Source organism: Peromyscus maniculatus, chromosome 4, assembly GCF_049852395.1.
Source record: "Peromyscus maniculatus bairdii isolate BWxNUB_F1_BW_parent chromosome 4, HU_Pman_BW_mat_3.1, whole genome shotgun sequence".
NCBI lineage: Eukaryota > Metazoa > Chordata > Mammalia > Rodentia > Cricetidae > Peromyscus > Peromyscus maniculatus.
In genome coordinates this window covers 90,322,373-90,341,318 of record NC_134855.1, presented here as the reverse complement: position 1 = coordinate 90,341,318, position 18,946 = coordinate 90,322,373, and the positions used below count along the sequence as shown (strand labels likewise).

Sequence of the window (18,946 nt, the reverse complement as noted above, 5' to 3'; positions counted from 1 at the left end):
GAGGAAGACCGACAGGAGAAGCAAATTAGGAAACTGTTTCAACTGCTTGGATTCCTATTTGATTTAATCTCCAAATATTGAGCATAGCCCATATGCTAGATCCCATATAGGAACTATAGGAAATTTTGAAATAAATAATGAATACAGTTCGTTCCTTGAGGACTAATCATGGGACCCATCAATGTTGACGCATAGGAGAAACCATCATGAAGGAAGAGTTAGCAAGAGTTAAGAACAGAGGGTCCCTCTGAAGACTCTGAACATGGATGAGTGGGTCTTATATGTTGCATGTGAATGGCTGTTAATGAATTAAAGAATGGTCCTAGATTCTTGATATAGTCTGCTTTTTTCTGTGTTTCTGCTGGTTCTTGATTAAAACTAGCAATCCAATCTGTTACAGAACAGTGTTTCTCTACACCAACCTTCAGTTTGACAAACTACTAACTTTTGTTGACCATAGAAGTTAAGTGGTAGTTTATAGTAAGGTGTGTGTCATTGGTTTAAAACATACAGCAGGCACTTGAATTTACAGGATAAAAGCTTGAGAGGTGTAGAACTGAGAATCATTTGTAGAAACAGAAGGGGAAGCCATGAATAAGACGAAGAATGGAGAATATGGAATGTGTATGAATTGTGCTTGTGCTCCAGCTGGACTCTTGCTACCTTCTCCTTCACAATAGGATTACAACACAGATAATAAAATGGCCCATAATTTAATTTCTTTGGCTTTCTTTTCAAGAGATAGGATTTGTCTCTACCTAATTCTTATTTGCAAGTATTAGAAACAATACTGGGGATTCTTATCAGTAAATTACCTAATTGCCCCACACTCAGCAGGTAACATTGGGTTGGTAACATTTACATGTACTAATAACATAAACTCTATAGGAAGAGCCCAGTGACTGAATGAAGCTCCTTCTGACAGTTATGAGTGTGTATCTTGGGCCAGGTCACTGAAGAACCTTTGGAGGAAGAGACAGAGGATGTTGCAAACCTGTGGAACTCCTTCAATGATGACGATGAGGAAGAAGCCATGGTATTCTTTGTTCTTCAGGAGAGCACTGGGTATATGGCACCAACACTGCGTGCCCTGGCCATTGTCCACACCATCATCTCCCTGGTCTGTGTGGTGGGCTACTACTGCCTGAAGGTGAGCATTCTAGCCATCTGCCACTCGAGGTCTTTTCTGACTTCTTGAGGAAGAAGTGTCATTTTTTAGTCCACCATCTCCTTGTCTTCTAAGGTACTAGAAGAGTAAGGCTGGTGGGACATTACAAGGGCTGCCACTCAGGGGCTGCTTACAACCACGGGGTCTCAATCACCAGCTTAGACTTTTAAATGAAGATCTGCAACGTGAGCTATAGACAATGCTGCTGTAGGAGAAGCACTTCAGGCACCTCTTAGTATCAGAGTTATTAGACTAAGGCACACATGAAATTAGCCATGAGAGCTTCTAGTGATCATTGAGTTGCTGTCAGATTTTTATAAAAAGTACCTTTCCATTAGGTTGTAGCCATTTGAGACCCAAGATGGATCTCAATGATGCATTCCTGTTTCAGTTATCTACATAACAAACCACTCCAAAACTTGATGTGAAGAACCACCATTTTCTCTCTCTCAGTCTGTGGACTGACAGGATATACTCAGTCATTCCTCTGCTGCATGTGAAAGGGCTGCGTCTGCAGCCTTTGGGGATCTCAAGTAGGTGAAAATGGTGAAGATGGAGAGTTCCTGTGTCTGGCGTCTCAGCAGAGGAACAGCTAGGAAGTGGGTCTCAGCTGGAGTAGTGGGAGTCCATCTTCCCTCTCTCTATGTAGACACAGAGCATCTCCCTTTGCACATGGCCTGCCCATGTAATCTCTGCAGTAGCGTAGACTTCTTGTGTGGATGATTTAGAATTTCCCTAAGGATCACAGAAGTGGAAAATGCTAGCCCCTTTAAGAAACAGACCTGGAATTAGCCACATTGTCACTGTCATTTCCACCACCCTCTACTGGTTAAAGTAAGTCACATGATGGCCCAGATTCACAGATGAATTTGGAGGTTGCTCAAGTCATGAACCAGGAAGCGTCACTCACTTGGGCCATCTTTAGACACTACTGTAGGTACATTAATCTTCAATCATTCTGTTTCTTTCGTGTTCTGTGTTCACTTCTATTTCTAGACGATGATAGTATAGGTTACTTTTCTTGTTGCTGTAAAAATACTTGTCTTCTTTGGATCACAGTTTGAGGGTACAGTCCTTCATGGTGGGGAAGGTACAGCAGTGAGAGATGGTCTAGCTGTGGTAGCAGGAAGGAGAGACAACCGGTCACATTATATTCACAGACAACAGCAAATGCTAGTGACTCACTCACTTTTTGTTCAGTCCAGGACCCAACCCCCATGGGATAGTGTCACCTACTTTCAGGGTGCATCATCAGTTAGACCTTTCTGGAAGCACCTTCACAGACAGGCCTAAAGGTGTCTCCTTGGGATGCTAAGTCTTGTCAAGTTGACAATCAAGGTTAACTATCACACCAATTTTTATAAATACTTTATTTTCATTACATTTCCCCCTTATTTATTATGTAAGCAGTGTCCTCAACTATACACTAAGTTATCTTCTTGGAAAGAATCCAAGAAATGTAATCCTATCTTTGTGTCCCTTTCTTCTCCTGGTGAGACAGCATCATGTGAGAACTCCATCTTCCCTCCTGGAGAGAACACATGCTTCCCTGCTGTACTGAGTCTGCCATTGTCACCATGACAGCGTGGGCTCTGGAGCCAGGCTGTCTAGGTCGAACTCATAACTGTTGTGCCATGTGACCTTCCTAGTGCGGTTTCTACACCAAAAAAAAAAAGTATTAGAATAATAACTGACAGTCCAGGAAAATAAATGAGTCCACATGTACAAAGATACCCAGAACATGGGCAACAGTCAATCCAGAAGCATGTTTGCTGTTCTGCTGTTTCTGGATCTGAAATCTAAGAGCTTATGGGATGAAGTGCATTTATACTGGTGACCTGTAGAGGATAGAGTGGATTAAAATTCCAAAGATGTACAAATACCTTGAAGGACAAAGCAGAATGTTTGGAAGCCCAGTAGTAGACTACATCTTGGTGATCACATTATTTTCTAGAGCCTTCCAAACAGACAGCAGAGTAGCTTCAATTCTGCTTCCCTGCCCACATGATCCATGAGCCAGCAGCAGCCACTGATTTCCTCATGGTGTCATGCCTAATATCAGCCCCTTTGCCACCTTCCTATCATTGGTCTTCAGTGTTGTCTGCTGTTTTCGAGGTGGGAGGGGTAAGAAGTAAGTTTTTACAAATAATTCTGGCCCTTTTGTCCCAGAAATAACAAAGTGTAAGTAGTATGAAGGTAATAACCTTTGACGAAAAACATTAAAAACATAGTTTAGAAACTAAAGTCCCAAAGATGTCACAAAGTAATTAGAGGCATCCTGCATGAACGAGATACCTAGGCTGTGTATAAATGATTATTTATTTATGCATTTGGCTAGAAGAGGTCTAGCTATTCTGACTTCTCATTTCCTGGGATTTCAATGGCATTTTCTGACCTCTCTAAATCTATCCCGTTAGTTGAGGTAATTGGATTGCTCCTTATCCCTGTTTGTGTTGATCTCTGGTTATATTTATGTATAACTTGATTGGTTAATGTTCCCATTGCCGGGACAAAACTCCCAATAGAGGCAATTCGGGAGAGAAAGGATTTATTTTGGCTCTTCGTTTGAGGATCCAGTCCATCGTGGTGGGGAAGACGTGGCAGTGCGAGTCGCTCCTGCAGTGGCAGAAGTGCAAGGCTCGCTCAGATCCAGTCTTGGGAAGCAGGGAGGAATATTGGCATTCTACTGGCTTCTCTTTTTACCCAGTCCCATGTCCCAGCCCCTGCGATGTTTCCACCTGCATTCAGGGTAGGCCCTTTCTCCCCAGTTAAACCTCTCTAGGAATGCCCCCAGCAGCAGTGTTTCCCCTGTGTCATTCTAAAGTTGATCATGTTGACAATGAAGACTAGCCATCACAACAGCCATGCTACCATGTCTAGTCTAAGATGAAGGTGAGTGTGTGGTGTACACCTGTAACCATAGCACCTGGGAGGATGAAGTAGGAGGACTGCCAGGAATTTGAGACCACAATGGACTACATGGTGAGTTTCAGACCAGACTAGACTACATAAATGAGATCCTGTCTTTAAAAAAAGTTACAGTTATGTACCATGACCACCCACCGACCTGCTTAATACATGGTTTCAGCTACTTACAGTAAACTGTGATCCAAAAAAATTAAGTAAAAGTTCAATACATAAATAACATATAAATATTAAATTATATGTTATTTTAAGTAGTAGGATGAAACCGTACACAAATCCTATCCTGTCCTATTTGGAACATGAATCACCCCTTTGTCCAATGTATACTCTACCCTCCTGCTAGTCACTTAGCCCTCTCAGTTATCACACTGACTGGCAAGACAGCATAGTGCTCATATTCGAGTAATTCTCATTTTACTTAATAATGACATCAAAAGTGCAAGAGTACTAATACTGGAAACTTTGCAGTGCCAACGAGAAGACATAAAGTGTTGAAGTGACGATGTGACAGTTCTTAATGAGGGAAGAACAGAAAATCAGATGAGGATGCTAAGATCTACTGTAAGGCCATCTTCTATCCATGATGTCATGGAGAGGCAAAAAGAAACATGAGCTGGTTTTACCATCACACCTTAGCCTGCAAAAGTCAAGGCCACAGTGTGTAATGGGCAGTGAAGATGGAAAAGGCCAGCAAATTCATGCATGTCTAAGAGAAAGCATAGTGCATACAAGTTTGGCTCTATCCATGTTTTCAGGGACTCCCTGGGTATTCTGGAATGTGTCTCCCACAAATAAGCAGGTCTATTGTGTAAGAGAGTGACTGGAAGTAATAACAGAAAGGAGCAAGTTTGCTGGAAAGAAGAAAACATCAGTATACTGTAACAAGTGTGCACAGAAACCTCTGAACTGTATCATTGTAACTATCAAAACACATTGCATCCACTAACCTTTAGGCCATGACATGAATATGCCCCTCCCTACTAGTGACTGTTGGGAAACTGCCACACGTTGCCAGGTTGACCAATCTTCTAGAAAGTTCATTGTCCTTTCTATTTCTTGGTTCATATCTAAGCCTGGCAGTCCTAGTAGACAATTCCCATTCAGGCTTGGAACTAAACATGGTCTTCTCGGGACTCATGCATGGCTTACTGTTTTCAACTGTTTAACCTTAGAGAGTGACTCAGATCAGCTCAACTTTCAGAAAGGTAGGTGTAGTAGCAAAGGAGTGAGATTTACTTAGTACTGGCCGTACAACTAGCTACCTTAAAAATCCCAGTGTAGGGCTTAGAGACAAGGCTCAATGGTTAAGACCACTTGATGCTTTTCCAGAGGACCTGGGTTTGAGTCCCAGCACCCACATGGCAGCTCACGACCACGTTTCTCTAGTTTTAGGGCATCTGATGTTCTCTTCTGACCTCCTTGGTTGGGCACTAGGCATGCAAATGGTGTGTGTATATACATACATAATTGTGTGTGTGTGTGTGTGTGTGTGTGTGTGTGTGTGTGTGTGTGTGTGTATAGGTGTAAGCATTAAATCCCAGTATAAAGGGTTACTGCCATTATACAGGAAGGTTGACAGGTTGATTTGTGACAGGTCTTGGGAGAAGGTACATTAGGCACAGAGCTCTAGGTTATGAGTGTCTTCTCCTTTGTAGGTGCCTCTGGTGGTATTCAAAAGGGAGAAAGAAATTGCCAGGAAGCTGGAGTTTGATGGCCTTTATATCACCGAACAGCCATCTGAAGATGACATCAAGGGGCAGTGGGACCGCTTGGTGATCAACACGCCGTAAGTGCCCTTCATTCCAATCCTACAGAAGCAAAAGTGTGTTATCACCATGAGCAAGTGACATGCTCTAATACCAGGACATTTACGACCATGAAAATTGTAAGATAAATTATTGTAGTAAAGGTAGAGAAAGAGAAGTGAACATATAAGTAAAGGCAACCATGTTAAAACTTTAAGCTGTTTCAATTAAGGTATGTACATTAGATAGGCTCCTGATTTCAGTGGAATTACCACCTATTCGAAGATGATTAAGGAAACTAAGAGGCAGATCTATAAAGGCACAAGCAAACTAATCAGTCTCTAGGAAGGGAAGGCTTTGGGAGAGATAACATGAGCAATAAAAACCCAAGCTGCAGATTCCTGTCCATCTCCTCATACAAGGAGAAACAACAAAAGCAGTTTAAATGTATTTTTTTCATCTCTTGCCATTGAATTACAGACATTTTGGATAACATCGAGTAATTTAATACTTTGAGAAATGTTCTGTCTGATATCCAGGACATGCAAGTCTGGGACAATGTGATACAGTGTGAAAGAGCTAATAAAAAAGGCTGTTCTGTTTCTAGAACTTACCTGAGACACTGAGAACAATGCACTGCAGCTTTCCATGAAGGAGATGGGCCAAGCCATGCATTTGTGAGCAGGAAAAACCATAAACAAGTAGAGGGACTGTTGTCAAAGCTGGTTGTTTTGTTTTTTCATAGCAAGGGCATCATGGGATGGGGCACTTCTGACAATAGCGTCATTACTCACTTAACCACATACCATGCATAGACGCCTTTTCTCTTAAAACTTAATTATAAACTCAAATGTAAATGACACATAATGGAATATTTAGTTACTTTATGGAGAGTGTTATAATTCAACACATGTATATTATCAAGTGTGTATTATCAAATCAGGGTAATCAGCATTTCTGCATACTAAAATGTTATCACTTCTGGTCCTGGGAACCTTTATATTTTCTCTAGTTATTTTGAATTGATAATTAGTTGTTGTAGGCTCTATTGGTCCTATTTTGCTACATAGAATTACTGGGTTTTGGTGCCTATTATCTACTCTGAGTTTTCCCGTTTTTATATTGTGAGGTACACACAGGACTTCTAAAATATGCACATTTATTTTAATAGAGAGTAACAAACCACAGAGTTAAAACTAGAACATTGTTGCTAGCCTGAAAGCCCTCTTATCCTCACAGTCATGTTCCCACAACCCCAGCTAACATATTCTGTAATATCCATTAGTGGTTCATGATATTGATCCATAAGTAGTTATTAGTGCTATTACTTATGGAGTCATTATCTTGCTTTAACTTACATTTTAACCAGTTTCTTGTGCCTAAATACATTACTTCACTTTAAATATTCTGAACTCTATGTATATGGGATTGTCATATTACATGTTATACAGGTAGAGAATCTTTTATTCATCATTATGTGTTGTTTCTGATCCTCGGTGAACTCACCTATGTCAACAAGTTGTTCTCAAAACTGTAATATTTTCCATGTAAGCGTATTTACAAGCAAGACTTGGTGCATTCTCCTGACAGTAGATATTTCAGCTGATTCCAGTCCCCACTATTACAACCAGCACTACCATAAAATCCCTGTGTCTGTGCACAAGTGAAAGAGTGATTCCCTCTGAAGGGACTTGGCTCAAGAGTAAGGTATGGGAAATGCTTGGTCCAGTATCATTATAAACTGCTAATCAAAGACTTTCTGCTTCTCTACATGTTTGCCAGCACTTGTTAGTGTCAGGTAATTTTGGTGATCTGGCAGGAGTATAATCTCATTGTACATTCGCCAGTTACTAAAGAGGCTAAGGATTCAAGCATATTCTTTATGCATTTTCTTCTGCAGGTTTGTTCTCTAGGCCTTAAAGAAAATAACCAAATAAAAATGTATGTTCTACCTTCAAGGAACTTCTTGATCTTAACCCCAGTAAAGGGGGGTGGAGAAAAGACACTCAAAATACTGAGACCAAGATAAGATCATGTCCATGAAACAGTCTTAGACATGGCCCTTTAGCATTTATTGTGGAATATTCTACTCCGAACAAAATAGGACCAAGAAATCAAGATATATGCTGGAGAACATTTGTATACAAGAGGGAAGAAAGCTGGTCAAGGTGACCCACATGTATAATCCCAGTACTTAGAAGCAGAGAGGAAGATCACTTTAAGTTGGAACCTAGCTTTCTCTGTGTGGTGAGTTCTATGTCAGCCAGGGCTACATAATAAAACCCTACCTATAAAAGAGACAAAAATAAAGTAGGGAGTGGGGGTTATCAAGGAGGTAGAGGAAAGATGGCTTGATTTTTATTCTTGTATGTGATACATAAAAAAGAATCAAGTAGCAATGCACACAGAAGAGGGTAAAAAGAATTTTTATCTTACAAACATATCTATTGGCAATTTATTCCATAATACCAGCAATTGTTTTTAATTGGCAATTAGATGATTAAGATGAATAAACAATTTTAACAGCTGTGAGAAAATATTTACCCTCAAGACTGCCACCCTTTTGGAAGAGGAAAGTCTTAACTTTCTTATCATGAACTAGTGGTCTTTGTAGAACTGGGGACTGCTGTGTGATTCAAACTCACAAAGAATGACTCAGATAGAGGAAAACAAAGTAAGAATGCACATAGCAAGGGTTAGTTCTGCTCCAATGGCAGCCCTATGGGAAACCCTTCCGGGAAGGGTCCACTCATTCTGGCTAGAAGCAACACATTTTAAACATTTTTGCTAACATTCCCAAGGATGTCAGTTTTTTGTTTGTTTGGCTTTTTGTTTGTTTGTTTAATGAGAAGAAAAAACTTGGAATGGAACTAGAGAAAATTCCAGGCAGAGGCACATAATATCTCTGAGGAGGCTGGGATGTCATAGAATAAGATGCCACCTTTAGAAGAGAGGGGTCTAAGTCCTGGAAGGGAGTGGGTACCACAGGAGTATATGGTGATGAAAAGTGAGTAGAGGATCATGGGGTCAATAAAAACCCTGTCTAAATTAACCTAAATTACTTCTGGTTGGGAAATTGATGAAAGAGAGCTTGTCTATGTATCCCAGCACATCCCACACCATTCCATCTCCTCAGTCACTGACAGTCACACAATGGGAAACATACATTTCCTTCTGGTTTTGGTTTCCAGTGTATACTGGGATCCAGGTAGATGGGCCAAGAAACAGCTGGATTTGTGCCCCTGAAGGAACAGCAGAAGGTGATACAGGAGGCCCACTGGGCCTGTGGTAATGAGACTTGTCCAGGAACATGACACCAGGGGAGTGGGGAAGGGAGTGTGCAAGGCAGGAGTGGTTTTCAAAACAAAATCCAACAACATACATTTCTTGCTAGTGTGTCATCATGATTCTTAACCATAATTTTGAGATAGAAACTTCAGCTTGGCTTTCCAAGTGCCTCCGAGTTGGTACAAAGCACTAGACCTGTAAGGCAGGAGCCCTGGGACGACTCTGAACATCAATCACAGCTTGACTTCTTCAATGAGCAGGACAGAAATCAAGAGATCACACATCCAGACATTCAGACTGGAAGGTTTCTTGATGGGTTTGCCCTGAAGTTAATAATTAACAACCTGTCCTCTTCATCTTCGTTTTCAGATCTTTTCCTCATAACTACTGGGACAAGTTTGTGAAGAGGAAGGTATGCCTTGTCTGGGGAGGGGTGAGAGTTGTGAGCTGTTTCCACTCTTCACGTACTAACCTGAGTAAACATGATGTCAGGCTTAAGATGGGGTCTGAGGAGAATCAGTTGCGGAGGGTTTGCATAGACAGGCTTCCTGCTTTGCTCTCTTCCTCACCTGATTTCAGCACAACCCAAGCTGCTTTCTCCACATTAGGCTTTCCTTTCTCTCCAAAGAAACACTTCAAAAGAAGTTTTCACTTACTTGCCGTTGTTTCTTTAGTTTTCTCTAGGGGTAACTTTTCCTTTTCTGGACAGTTTTGAATGGTATCTTGTTTAACCCTTTGAAAAAGCTCAGGGCATAGCAAAACTCCCCAAAACTTCAGAGCTGGGGAAAGGTTGGGTAGTGGTGTAGAGCCACAGCTCACTCTGTCGTTTCTCTGCTTTAGGTGATCAACAAGTATGGAGATCTCTACGGAGCGGAGCGCATCGCTGAACTCCTGGGTTTGGACAAAAATGCCCTGGACTTTAGCCCAGTAGAAGAGACCAAAGCAGAGGCGGCATCTCTGGTGTCATGGTACAGATCTGAGAAGTTCAAGTCCAAGTGGCTAAGATAAATTCTTTGTTTTCCATTCTTCTCCAGTGATCTAGAGGGGAAAATATCAAATTCTTATGCCCCAAAGAGCCCAAAGACTAAGGTTTCCAGGTGCATGGCTCAAACCATTCTTTGCCTTATGGCCAATCAATTCTTATGCCCCAAAGAGCCCAAAGACTAAGGTTTCCAGGTACATGGTTCAAACCATTTTTTGTCTCTGAGAAATCTACATAACTTGAAAAAAAGTTGAAGCTGTGTTTCTGTTTTTAACCCTAAGAAACTATCCCCTTTACTAAGCATTTAACTAACATTGACATTTATAAGCTATGAAATTATTGTCCCTCTTTAGGCTAAGTTCCATCGACATGAAGTACCATATTTGGAAGCTGGGGGTGGTTTTCACGGACAACGTAAGTATAGTACCAGAAAAAAAAAAACAAAAACAAAAACAAGATCTTATGTCGCAAGTCAGGGGATCTTGTTGGATGCCACAGGGAATAAGCAAGCCCTAAGTTTCTCAGGCAGTCTCCCTGGGTAATCATGGGTCAGGAGCCTGAGAGGTGCTGGGGAAAACTCTGCCTTGGGCAATAGTATAACATGAATGGGGCTCCTTTGTAAGATCTTGGGACAACTTACAGCACCCCCGTACCTATGCCCCTTTTCTTCACGTTGTTCCTCAAAATGAGGGAATATAGTTTAACGAGCCCATTGTATCATGAATGCCTGAAAAATTGCCACCTTCCTCTCATTTCCACAGTCCTTTCTCTACCTTGCCTGGTATACAACCATGTCTGTCCTGGGCCACTACAACAACTTCTTCTTTGCTGCTCATCTGTTGGATATTGCAATGGGCTTTAAGACCTTGAGGACCATCCTGTCATCTGTAACTCACAATGGCAAACAGGTATTGGGTTTATACTTATTTGGAATAGAATGTATAGAAAAGAAAAAAAAGTAGTATGCTGGTGTATGTCAGGAAGGAATTTGTCATAGTAGGTAATGCTCCTTTCTTGGCCAAATACTTGAACTACTAGCAGTTTTTTTGTTTTTGTTTTTGTGTGTTTTTTTTTAAACAATATCCAACTGATGATGGAACATTGAAGTTAGGATCAACTAGGAGAATAAGGATGGGCTGAGCAGAATAATGAACATATCAGAATTACTTTGGGTACCTTTTATGGACCTACCTCTTCCTCCATGGCTCTTATTTAACCCCTGGGAGATATAGATAGATAGATAGATAGATAGATAGATAGATAGATAGATAGATAGATAGATAGATGATAGATAGATAGATAGATAGATAGATAGATAGATAGATAGATAGATCAGACACTTCTGACATGTCCCTAATAATCAATAAAGTTAATAGGTATACTTTTAATATACATTTACATATATTATGCATATATACATAATGTGCACATCTACATGGCCAACCAAAGAATTGACTTTGACCATATGTAAAAGACTGGATACTGCCGGGCAGTGGTGGCACACACCTTTAATCCCAGCACTGGGGAGGCAGAGCCAGGCGGATGTCTGTGAGTTCAAGGCCAGCCTGGTCTCCAAAGCGAGTTTCAGGAAAGGCACAAAGCTACACAGAGAAGCCCTGTCTCGGAAGAAAAAAAAAAAAAAAACTGGATCAATGACTATGGTCATATTAAAAGCCTCTAATGGATTCTCCTTATTTGCCAATTCAAACTGCTCAACATTTTCTTCTTCAATAAGTATAGTTAAATATGTATAAGACATACTCCATCATATTTCTAAACTTTTATATGGGGTAGGGCAACAAGAAAGTTAAAATATGCCAAGTGTATGCCATGTTTCAGGTACTGAGTCTCACCTTACAAGGTAGATGTTAATCTCAAAAGAATTCAGGCTAAGAGGTTGTGTGGCCCCTAACACCACACAGCTGGTATGTGGCAGAGCTTTGGTCAACAATCCCTTTGCTTTCCTTTGGTAAGAGGACCAGTTCTCCCTCTCCTCTAAAGCACTTCCTAGGAGCTCTGTTCTTCAAGATCTGAGGAATTTCATCCCTCAGGAGGCCAGAAATACATCAGTTTTGGCGCTTCCCTTGGCATTTGTGCCACTTCCTTTTGTACAGCTCCTCAAAAGCAAAAGATCTACACTGTTTATCTTCCAATACCTAGTCCCTGCTGGAATGGGCCACAGAAGCAGGTCCTTGGACTCCTCATTCATGCTGCTGAACCCCTGGCCTCCTTATATAGCACGGAAGTGAACATGTGCTGTGACACCATGGTGAGCCTAAGCAGACTCCTTGGCTCAACCATTGTAATATTTATAATAACTTCAAAGCTGTGGTGATTATGCAGATTATGGCTGTGATATCACATAGCTGAGCGATAGCTACCAGTCTGAGGAAACTTTAGATTTTCTCAGTTGCAGCTTTAGAGTAGCAGCTTTGGAAAACAAGTAGCTCTATAAACACAATAGAACCCTCTCACTGCACCTTCACTTAGATTCACAGGTACATTCGCCCTTCACCTGTGTATAAAACCATACTCCAAGCATTAGTGTGGTGGAGATGCCTTAAGAAATTACTAGATTGGTGACTTAACTGATGGAAATCATTAACTTCAGGCTCTTGAGACCGGAAGTGGAATATGAAAGTGTTAACTGGATTGGTCTCCTCTGAGGTTTCTCTCCTTGCTTTGTGCACAGTGACGCTCTGGCGCCATTACATACAACTGCCCCCTTGGGTGCATATGTTTTAAGTCATCAGGCTCTTAATCTCCTTTTATAATGACATGAATGAGATTGGGCTGGGGACTACCCACACAGCCTCCTTATAACTTAACCTCTAAATATTGTCCCCAAATAGTCACAGCCTGATGTACCTACTTACTAGTGGTTAGGACTCCACACATAAACCACAAAGAGGATACAGTTCAGCCCTGAACACTTGACCTATGAACTCCTTTTTCCTGATAAGCCTGGTCAGCCTGTTCTCCACCAGTAGTCAAAGCACATCACTGCCTTCCTTACTACTGGGGACCCCATGAGCCTTTCAGGGTTGAAATTCCACTCCTCTACATCTGTTTTCCTCATCCCTAGCTGGTTCTGACCGTTGGCCTCCTGGCTGTGGTCGTTTACCTCTATACTGTGGTGGCTTTCAACTTCTTCCGCAAGTTCTATAACAAAAGTGAGGACGATGACGAGCCGGATATGAAGTGTGACGACATGATGACAGTGAGTACCCACCAGCCACGGTCACAGGGCCTCTGTGGAAGAGATGAGCCACAGGCGTGGTTGGCAAAACAAACAGCTGTGGCATTTGAGCAGAAGAGACTAGGTGTCATCTGTCCAAAAGAGGGCAGTGTCCTGGGGAGATGGAGGTGATGGTAATGGGTGTCATCACACCGTGGGAGACAAGGGGTACCAGCATTTCTCTCACTTTGGGATGAGGATTAGGCATGCTGTGAGTGAGCACATCTAAATTTCCCGGCAGTAAATCTTTGGTTCTCATCTCTGAAAACTGGGAATGAAGTTCTAAGGATCAGACCCTTAGTTCAGCCACCCACTGAGCTTCTTTGAAAATGGCTACCAAAGGCTGAAGAGCCTGGCACAGCTGGAGTAGCACACCGTGGAGGTAGCAGCAGCATCTTCTAGGGTTTATCACAAGCTAATTGCAGGGAAAGACATGCTAGGTAAAGGTCTGTGAGCACTTCTCTATAAAAGGTAATGCTTATTGCTAAAACTCCCCTTATGCTATCTTGGGACAAGGACTCTCACAGGACAGCAATGCCCGTCATCAGATCACCAGTGTTGTAACCAGTACCTGGCTTCAGGCCGCTCCCTGCTCTGAATTTGCCTTTTCTCTGCGAGCCTAAGCCCTCTGGTGAGGTGAAGGATAAGGGTGCCCAGCTAAATGAGGCAGTGCTCGGATGAGTAAAACAAGTGCCAAACAAAGTCGATTGCAGGTTGAGTGTGTTGAATGGTCCTTATCCAAATTTTTGGGACCATAACTGCTTCAGATTGGGGGATATCTGCATATATGCTGTGTCTTAAAAAGTGGGGCCCAAATCTAAACATGGAATTCATCAGCTCCCTCTATATTTTAAACCCAAAGTCTGAGAGTAATTTTACAGTGTCTTTAGAATGCTTGTATTTTGACATGACCCATTACATGAGGTCAGGTGTTGAATTTTTGACCAGAGGAGGTGTCATGACAGCATTTGACAAGTTTTATGTTTAAAAGCATTCTGATTTCAGGTTAGGGATGCTCAACCCATACTTAAGATTCTACAGAAATCCTTGACAAATATACAGGCAATAAAGAAGCAGAAAGAGCTTAAAAATCAGGCTGGCACTCTTGAAATTCAGTAAGACGAAATTGATAAAGACCTTAACAACCTTTTTATTATATACATCATGATTCAAAGTAGGTTTTCAAAAATGTAAGAATCTTTCGATCCTGGTCAACAGCAAGCTGGGTGCCGTGGACAGTAGAGGCCAGCATCACTGAAGAAGGTCCCTGCTCCCAGTTCAGGATTGTCATGGTTAGGTCTGTAGTGTGAAATGAGCATGCTCCTGGAGAGGCATGTACCTTTCACCTGAAGTACCACCCCCATCTTCCCCAGTGCTACCTCTTCCACATGTATGTGGGAGTGAGAGCGGGCGGCGGCATTGGTGATGAAATTGAAGACCCCGCCGGTGACCCTTACGAAATGTATCGCATCGTCTTTGACATTACCTTCTTCTTCTTCGTCATTGTCATCCTGCTGGCCATCATTCAAGGTAGGGTTGTCAATTACAGTATGTAGGACCTGGATTAAAAAAATCTAGTTTTGCTTTTCTACATCCATCAAGTGATGGTTTTATAAAGAAGTTTTTTTCCTAATTCATCTAACACATCAATTTAACAACTGAGCACTTATTGTCTGTGAAGCCTCGTACATATAGAGCCAAAGAGCCACCCAGACAATTCCAAGAAACTTGAGAACATGCACAGAGTACTCCTCACTCTAAATTACATCTTCATCCCTTCTGCTTCCTAGATGTCCCCTGTGGCTTGCCTTACCTGTCTTTGTTCTCCCATACAGAGATGTGGGGAAGCAGGAGAGAAAGAAGCTATAATAATATGACATGGTTACTGTTTTTTAGAGTCCATAGGAAAGTACTGATATTTTAGTCAATAGCTTGCTAGGAACTGGAGAAGGAAAGATGATAAATTTCGTTTGAGTCATGCTGAAATGTGCTACTGATATTTAAGTGTTGAGGGCTCAGAAGCAAATGAGGGAAGACACTGACCAAAGACAGAATACACCGACCGATCGATATCTGAGGGATCAGGAGAAGGCGGCGGCGTTAAGGGAAGTAGTCGTCAGTGCTGAAGCACGGGAAGAGAAGTAATGAGAACTGATTAGCCTGGACCAAGTGCTTGAAAACACAGCTCTTTCCCCCTTTAATTTTGCTATAATTGACCAGCTCAGCTTGATAATTCACTCTTTTGACAAACCAAAATGGCCTCTGCCACTTCTCCCCAAGAGCATGGTGCAGGTGAAGGTACTTTGTCTTTTGTATTTAAAAACCCAGGTCTGATTATTGATGCTTTCGGAGAGCTGAGAGACCAGCAGGAACAAGTACGTGAAGACATGGAGGTACTGTTCTTTCTACGTATTTCAACCCCACACAGGCTCCTCAGACCACAGACAGGGCTATTAATTAGGGCCGTCCCTAAGCAAAACTACTAAAAGGTTTGCTTCCCGTGCCTGTTGTCCCACGTCCTCTGCACCAGTCTACCAGCCCTGGGCACTAATGCCCTGTGTGCTGCACCCTCCCATGCCCGACACACTGCTGCCTCCTGTCCCATAACCGGAGGGAACAGCGCCTTCAGCTAGGAAGGTGGGGCTGTAAGTAACTGCCTGATAGCCAAAGCACTGAACGGGACAGCAGCTTTCCATGTCCCCAATTCAGCTGGCTGTCAGCGTTTTTCCTCTCTGTTGCTGTGCATTCTAATGCCCTTTCTATTTTTTTTGTTTGTCTGTGTTTGTAGACCAAATGCTTCATCTGTGGCATTGGCAATGACTACTTTGACACAACCCCTCACGGTTTTGAAACACATACGCTGCAGGAGCACAACTTAGCCAATTACCTGTAAGTATCCTGGTTAAGGATGTCGTCTTTAGGGCAAAACAAAACAACTCTGGCTCAAAGTTTAGTCTGCTCGTGCTGTTTCTCCCTTTCTGTTTGGAGAGGTAGCCATGATCAGTGAAGGCGCCTGCTATGAGCCAGACTCATTCTCTCTGCTCTTCGTTGGAAACAACTGTGAACTCTTCCACACCTAGGCAGCCCAACCCATGTCTAGACCCTATTCCTCTCAACAGCACCTATCTCCAGCAATTCTTTACATCTTTAGGAATGTCCACTTTCACCTCCAGCTGTTGTCCAGGCTTACTGCCCCCACCTTTTCCCTTTCTGTTCTCTGTGAACGCCTTACTAAAAGGCCTTCTTTCCCCACCGTATCACAAGATTGCGTTGTATCATGCTGATGACCAGTTTTTAGACATTCTGTCTGCTCTGCGGCTTCCATTAAATTCTGTGAAAGTGGGATATTCTGGGGAATGTTTATAATGTTAGCAATGCAAATAATAAAAATATTTCACTTTTCCTAGGGTCAAGCATTTACTCAAGTTATTGGAACCTATTCAGTACCACTTATAGGGCATACCAATTACATGACCTGATTATTCAGACTCCAGAAAGTGTGATTCTCAAGGGGAAAGTGATCTACTTTCTGACCTTGCTCTTCCTGCATTCCATTCACATCTCACTCTTTGGGATAAAACAGGCCAAAGCTTGTGTTGAGTTTCTTTTTAAATAACCAACATCCTTTCCCTCGTATCATGAGTATTTACCATGGCCATTTCTCATTAAGAGGGCGCTAGTCAAGATACAGAAGTCAGCCCACAGCCCCGTGGCAGGCAGCACCAGGGAATGATAGACTAGAAGATGTTAGACATCTGAGTTGGGATCCCTTTCATGATACCCTGAACACTCTATGTGGTGATCTGCCGGCTAAATAAATGTGCCAGGAAGAGAAGAATGTTTCACCAGCCCAGGGCTTCCGTATGATAGAAGTATGAAATTCTCAATCTTGGGAGAGAGAGAGAAAGAAGCCGTCACAGTTAGAGCCGTTTCTATGTGCCAGGACATAAGATAAAAATAGTGCTGCCCTGTAAGACTCGAGGTTTGGGGCTCTGCTACATGCAAGGTGTTTTCTCGACCTTCTCTTCCTTTACTAGTGTCACATTTTCCTTTCCTAGAGGGCACGAGACTGGTTTTTCCAGAAACCATCTCTGGAGTTGTATAGTATGAACCGAGAATAACAAAGAGACTCAAATCTTTGAAACAGATCATTTAGCACAAGTGAGCCCACACCACCTTTCCCCAGTTTTCCACAATGAAAAACAAAGTGATACTTCTGGAAGGAGCATGAACTGAAAGTAAATCCTGTCCACATTTTTCATGACTCATCCCTGATGTGTGATTTCAAGTCTAATTTTTATTACATGATAAACTGGCCTACTGATAGTTTTGTGGTAAAGGGTCCTGCCCCCCGCCCCCGACTTTTTTGTGGTAAGCAAGATAGCTTGCAAGTGGGCTTAGCTCAAATTCTGGGGGATTAAGGAGGCTCTCCCTCATTGGCTTGGAGATGAGCATCGATCATTAGAAATGCTTCCTTGATTCTTAAAGGCTTCCTAGTTTTCAAACCGTATTACCAGTTTCTCTTTGTAAAGTGTCAGATAGTTTGAGTAAGAAGTACCTTGGGCTAGAAGGATGGCTCAGCTGTCAAGAGCACTTTTTGCTCTTGCAGAGGACCCAGGTTCAGTTCCCAGCACCCACCCAGGCAGCTTATAACTGCCTGTAACTCTAGTTCCAGGAGATCTGATGCTCTCTTCTGGACTCTGCTGGCTCTTGCAGGCACACAATAGAAATATTTTTTTGTTTGGTTTTAGTTTAGTTTTTGGGGGTGGGGTGGTTTTCAAGACAGGGTCTCTCTACGTGCCCCTGGCTTTTCTGAAACTTGGTCTGTAGACCAAGCTAGCCTCAAACTCAGAGGTTTACCTGCCTCTGTCTCCCGAGTGCTAGGATTAAAGGTGAGCACCACCATGCACACTTGTTTGTTTTTAATTAACAACCTCTACCCTTCCCCCATTTGTTCTTTTTCCAGATTCTTTCTGATGTATTTGATTAACAAGGATGAAACAGAACACACGGGTCAGGTAAGAAACAAACTTTTTAACTAAGAACTAGATAGTAAAAGGAAGACAACACAAACCTAAGTCTTGAAATCTGAGTAGTACACTTCGGGATATCTGAGGCTATTAGTCTCTTAGATGCATTTTTTTCCATCACCCTTTTTGTTACTTAAGAAGTGAGAATTTTATGGTGACTTCAGTCTATTCCCCAAGTTCCCCTTGATAATCCTTCCCGACAAACACTGACATTTTCCAAACCATTGTGTTTACTGCTTCTGTATAAAATAGCTGGAGGTGGGAGGACAGTAGAGGGAGAAAGACAACGAAAAATGGAGTGGGTGGCTGTAACAAAGAGCAGGAGATTCAGAGTAAGACAGTGGGAGAGACAGCATAAGAAAGAAGGGCCTTGCATGTGGGTGACAACAGATTGTGGAGGTGTGGTGAGAGCGCATGAGTGAGTAGCTGTGTCAGGTAATTCTGTGACTAACTCTGAAAAGGAAAGGTGGAGAACACAGCAAGAAAAGCCTAGTTACTCAACATTCAAACGTCAATGGATAGGAAAACTTTATGGCGCAAACACTCGGGTTTCAGATCGGGCCTCAGGTA

The 18,946-nt window shown here is 42.2% G+C and overlaps 1 protein-coding gene across 1 annotated transcript in view; it reads left to right on the top strand.

Annotated features, from left to right (window-relative positions):
* Ryr3 (ryanodine receptor 3) overlaps positions 1-18,946 on the top strand; it is a 535,270-nt gene that overhangs the window by 515,020 nt on the left and 1,304 nt on the right. Inside the window, exons 92-102 of the mRNA XM_076570297.1 lie at positions 950-1,150; positions 5,749-5,879; positions 9,496-9,538; positions 9,967-10,094; positions 10,462-10,522; positions 10,870-11,016; positions 13,194-13,328; positions 14,720-14,876; positions 15,675-15,739; positions 16,135-16,235; positions 18,313-18,364. Of these exons, the coding sequence (XP_076426412.1) occupies positions 950-1,150; positions 5,749-5,879; positions 9,496-9,538; positions 9,967-10,094; positions 10,462-10,522; positions 10,870-11,016; positions 13,194-13,328; positions 14,720-14,876; positions 15,675-15,739; positions 16,135-16,235; positions 18,313-18,364 (1,221 nt within the window). The remainder of the gene's footprint in view (positions 1-949; positions 1,151-5,748; positions 5,880-9,495; positions 9,539-9,966; positions 10,095-10,461; positions 10,523-10,869; positions 11,017-13,193; positions 13,329-14,719; positions 14,877-15,674; positions 15,740-16,134; positions 16,236-18,312; positions 18,365-18,946) is intronic.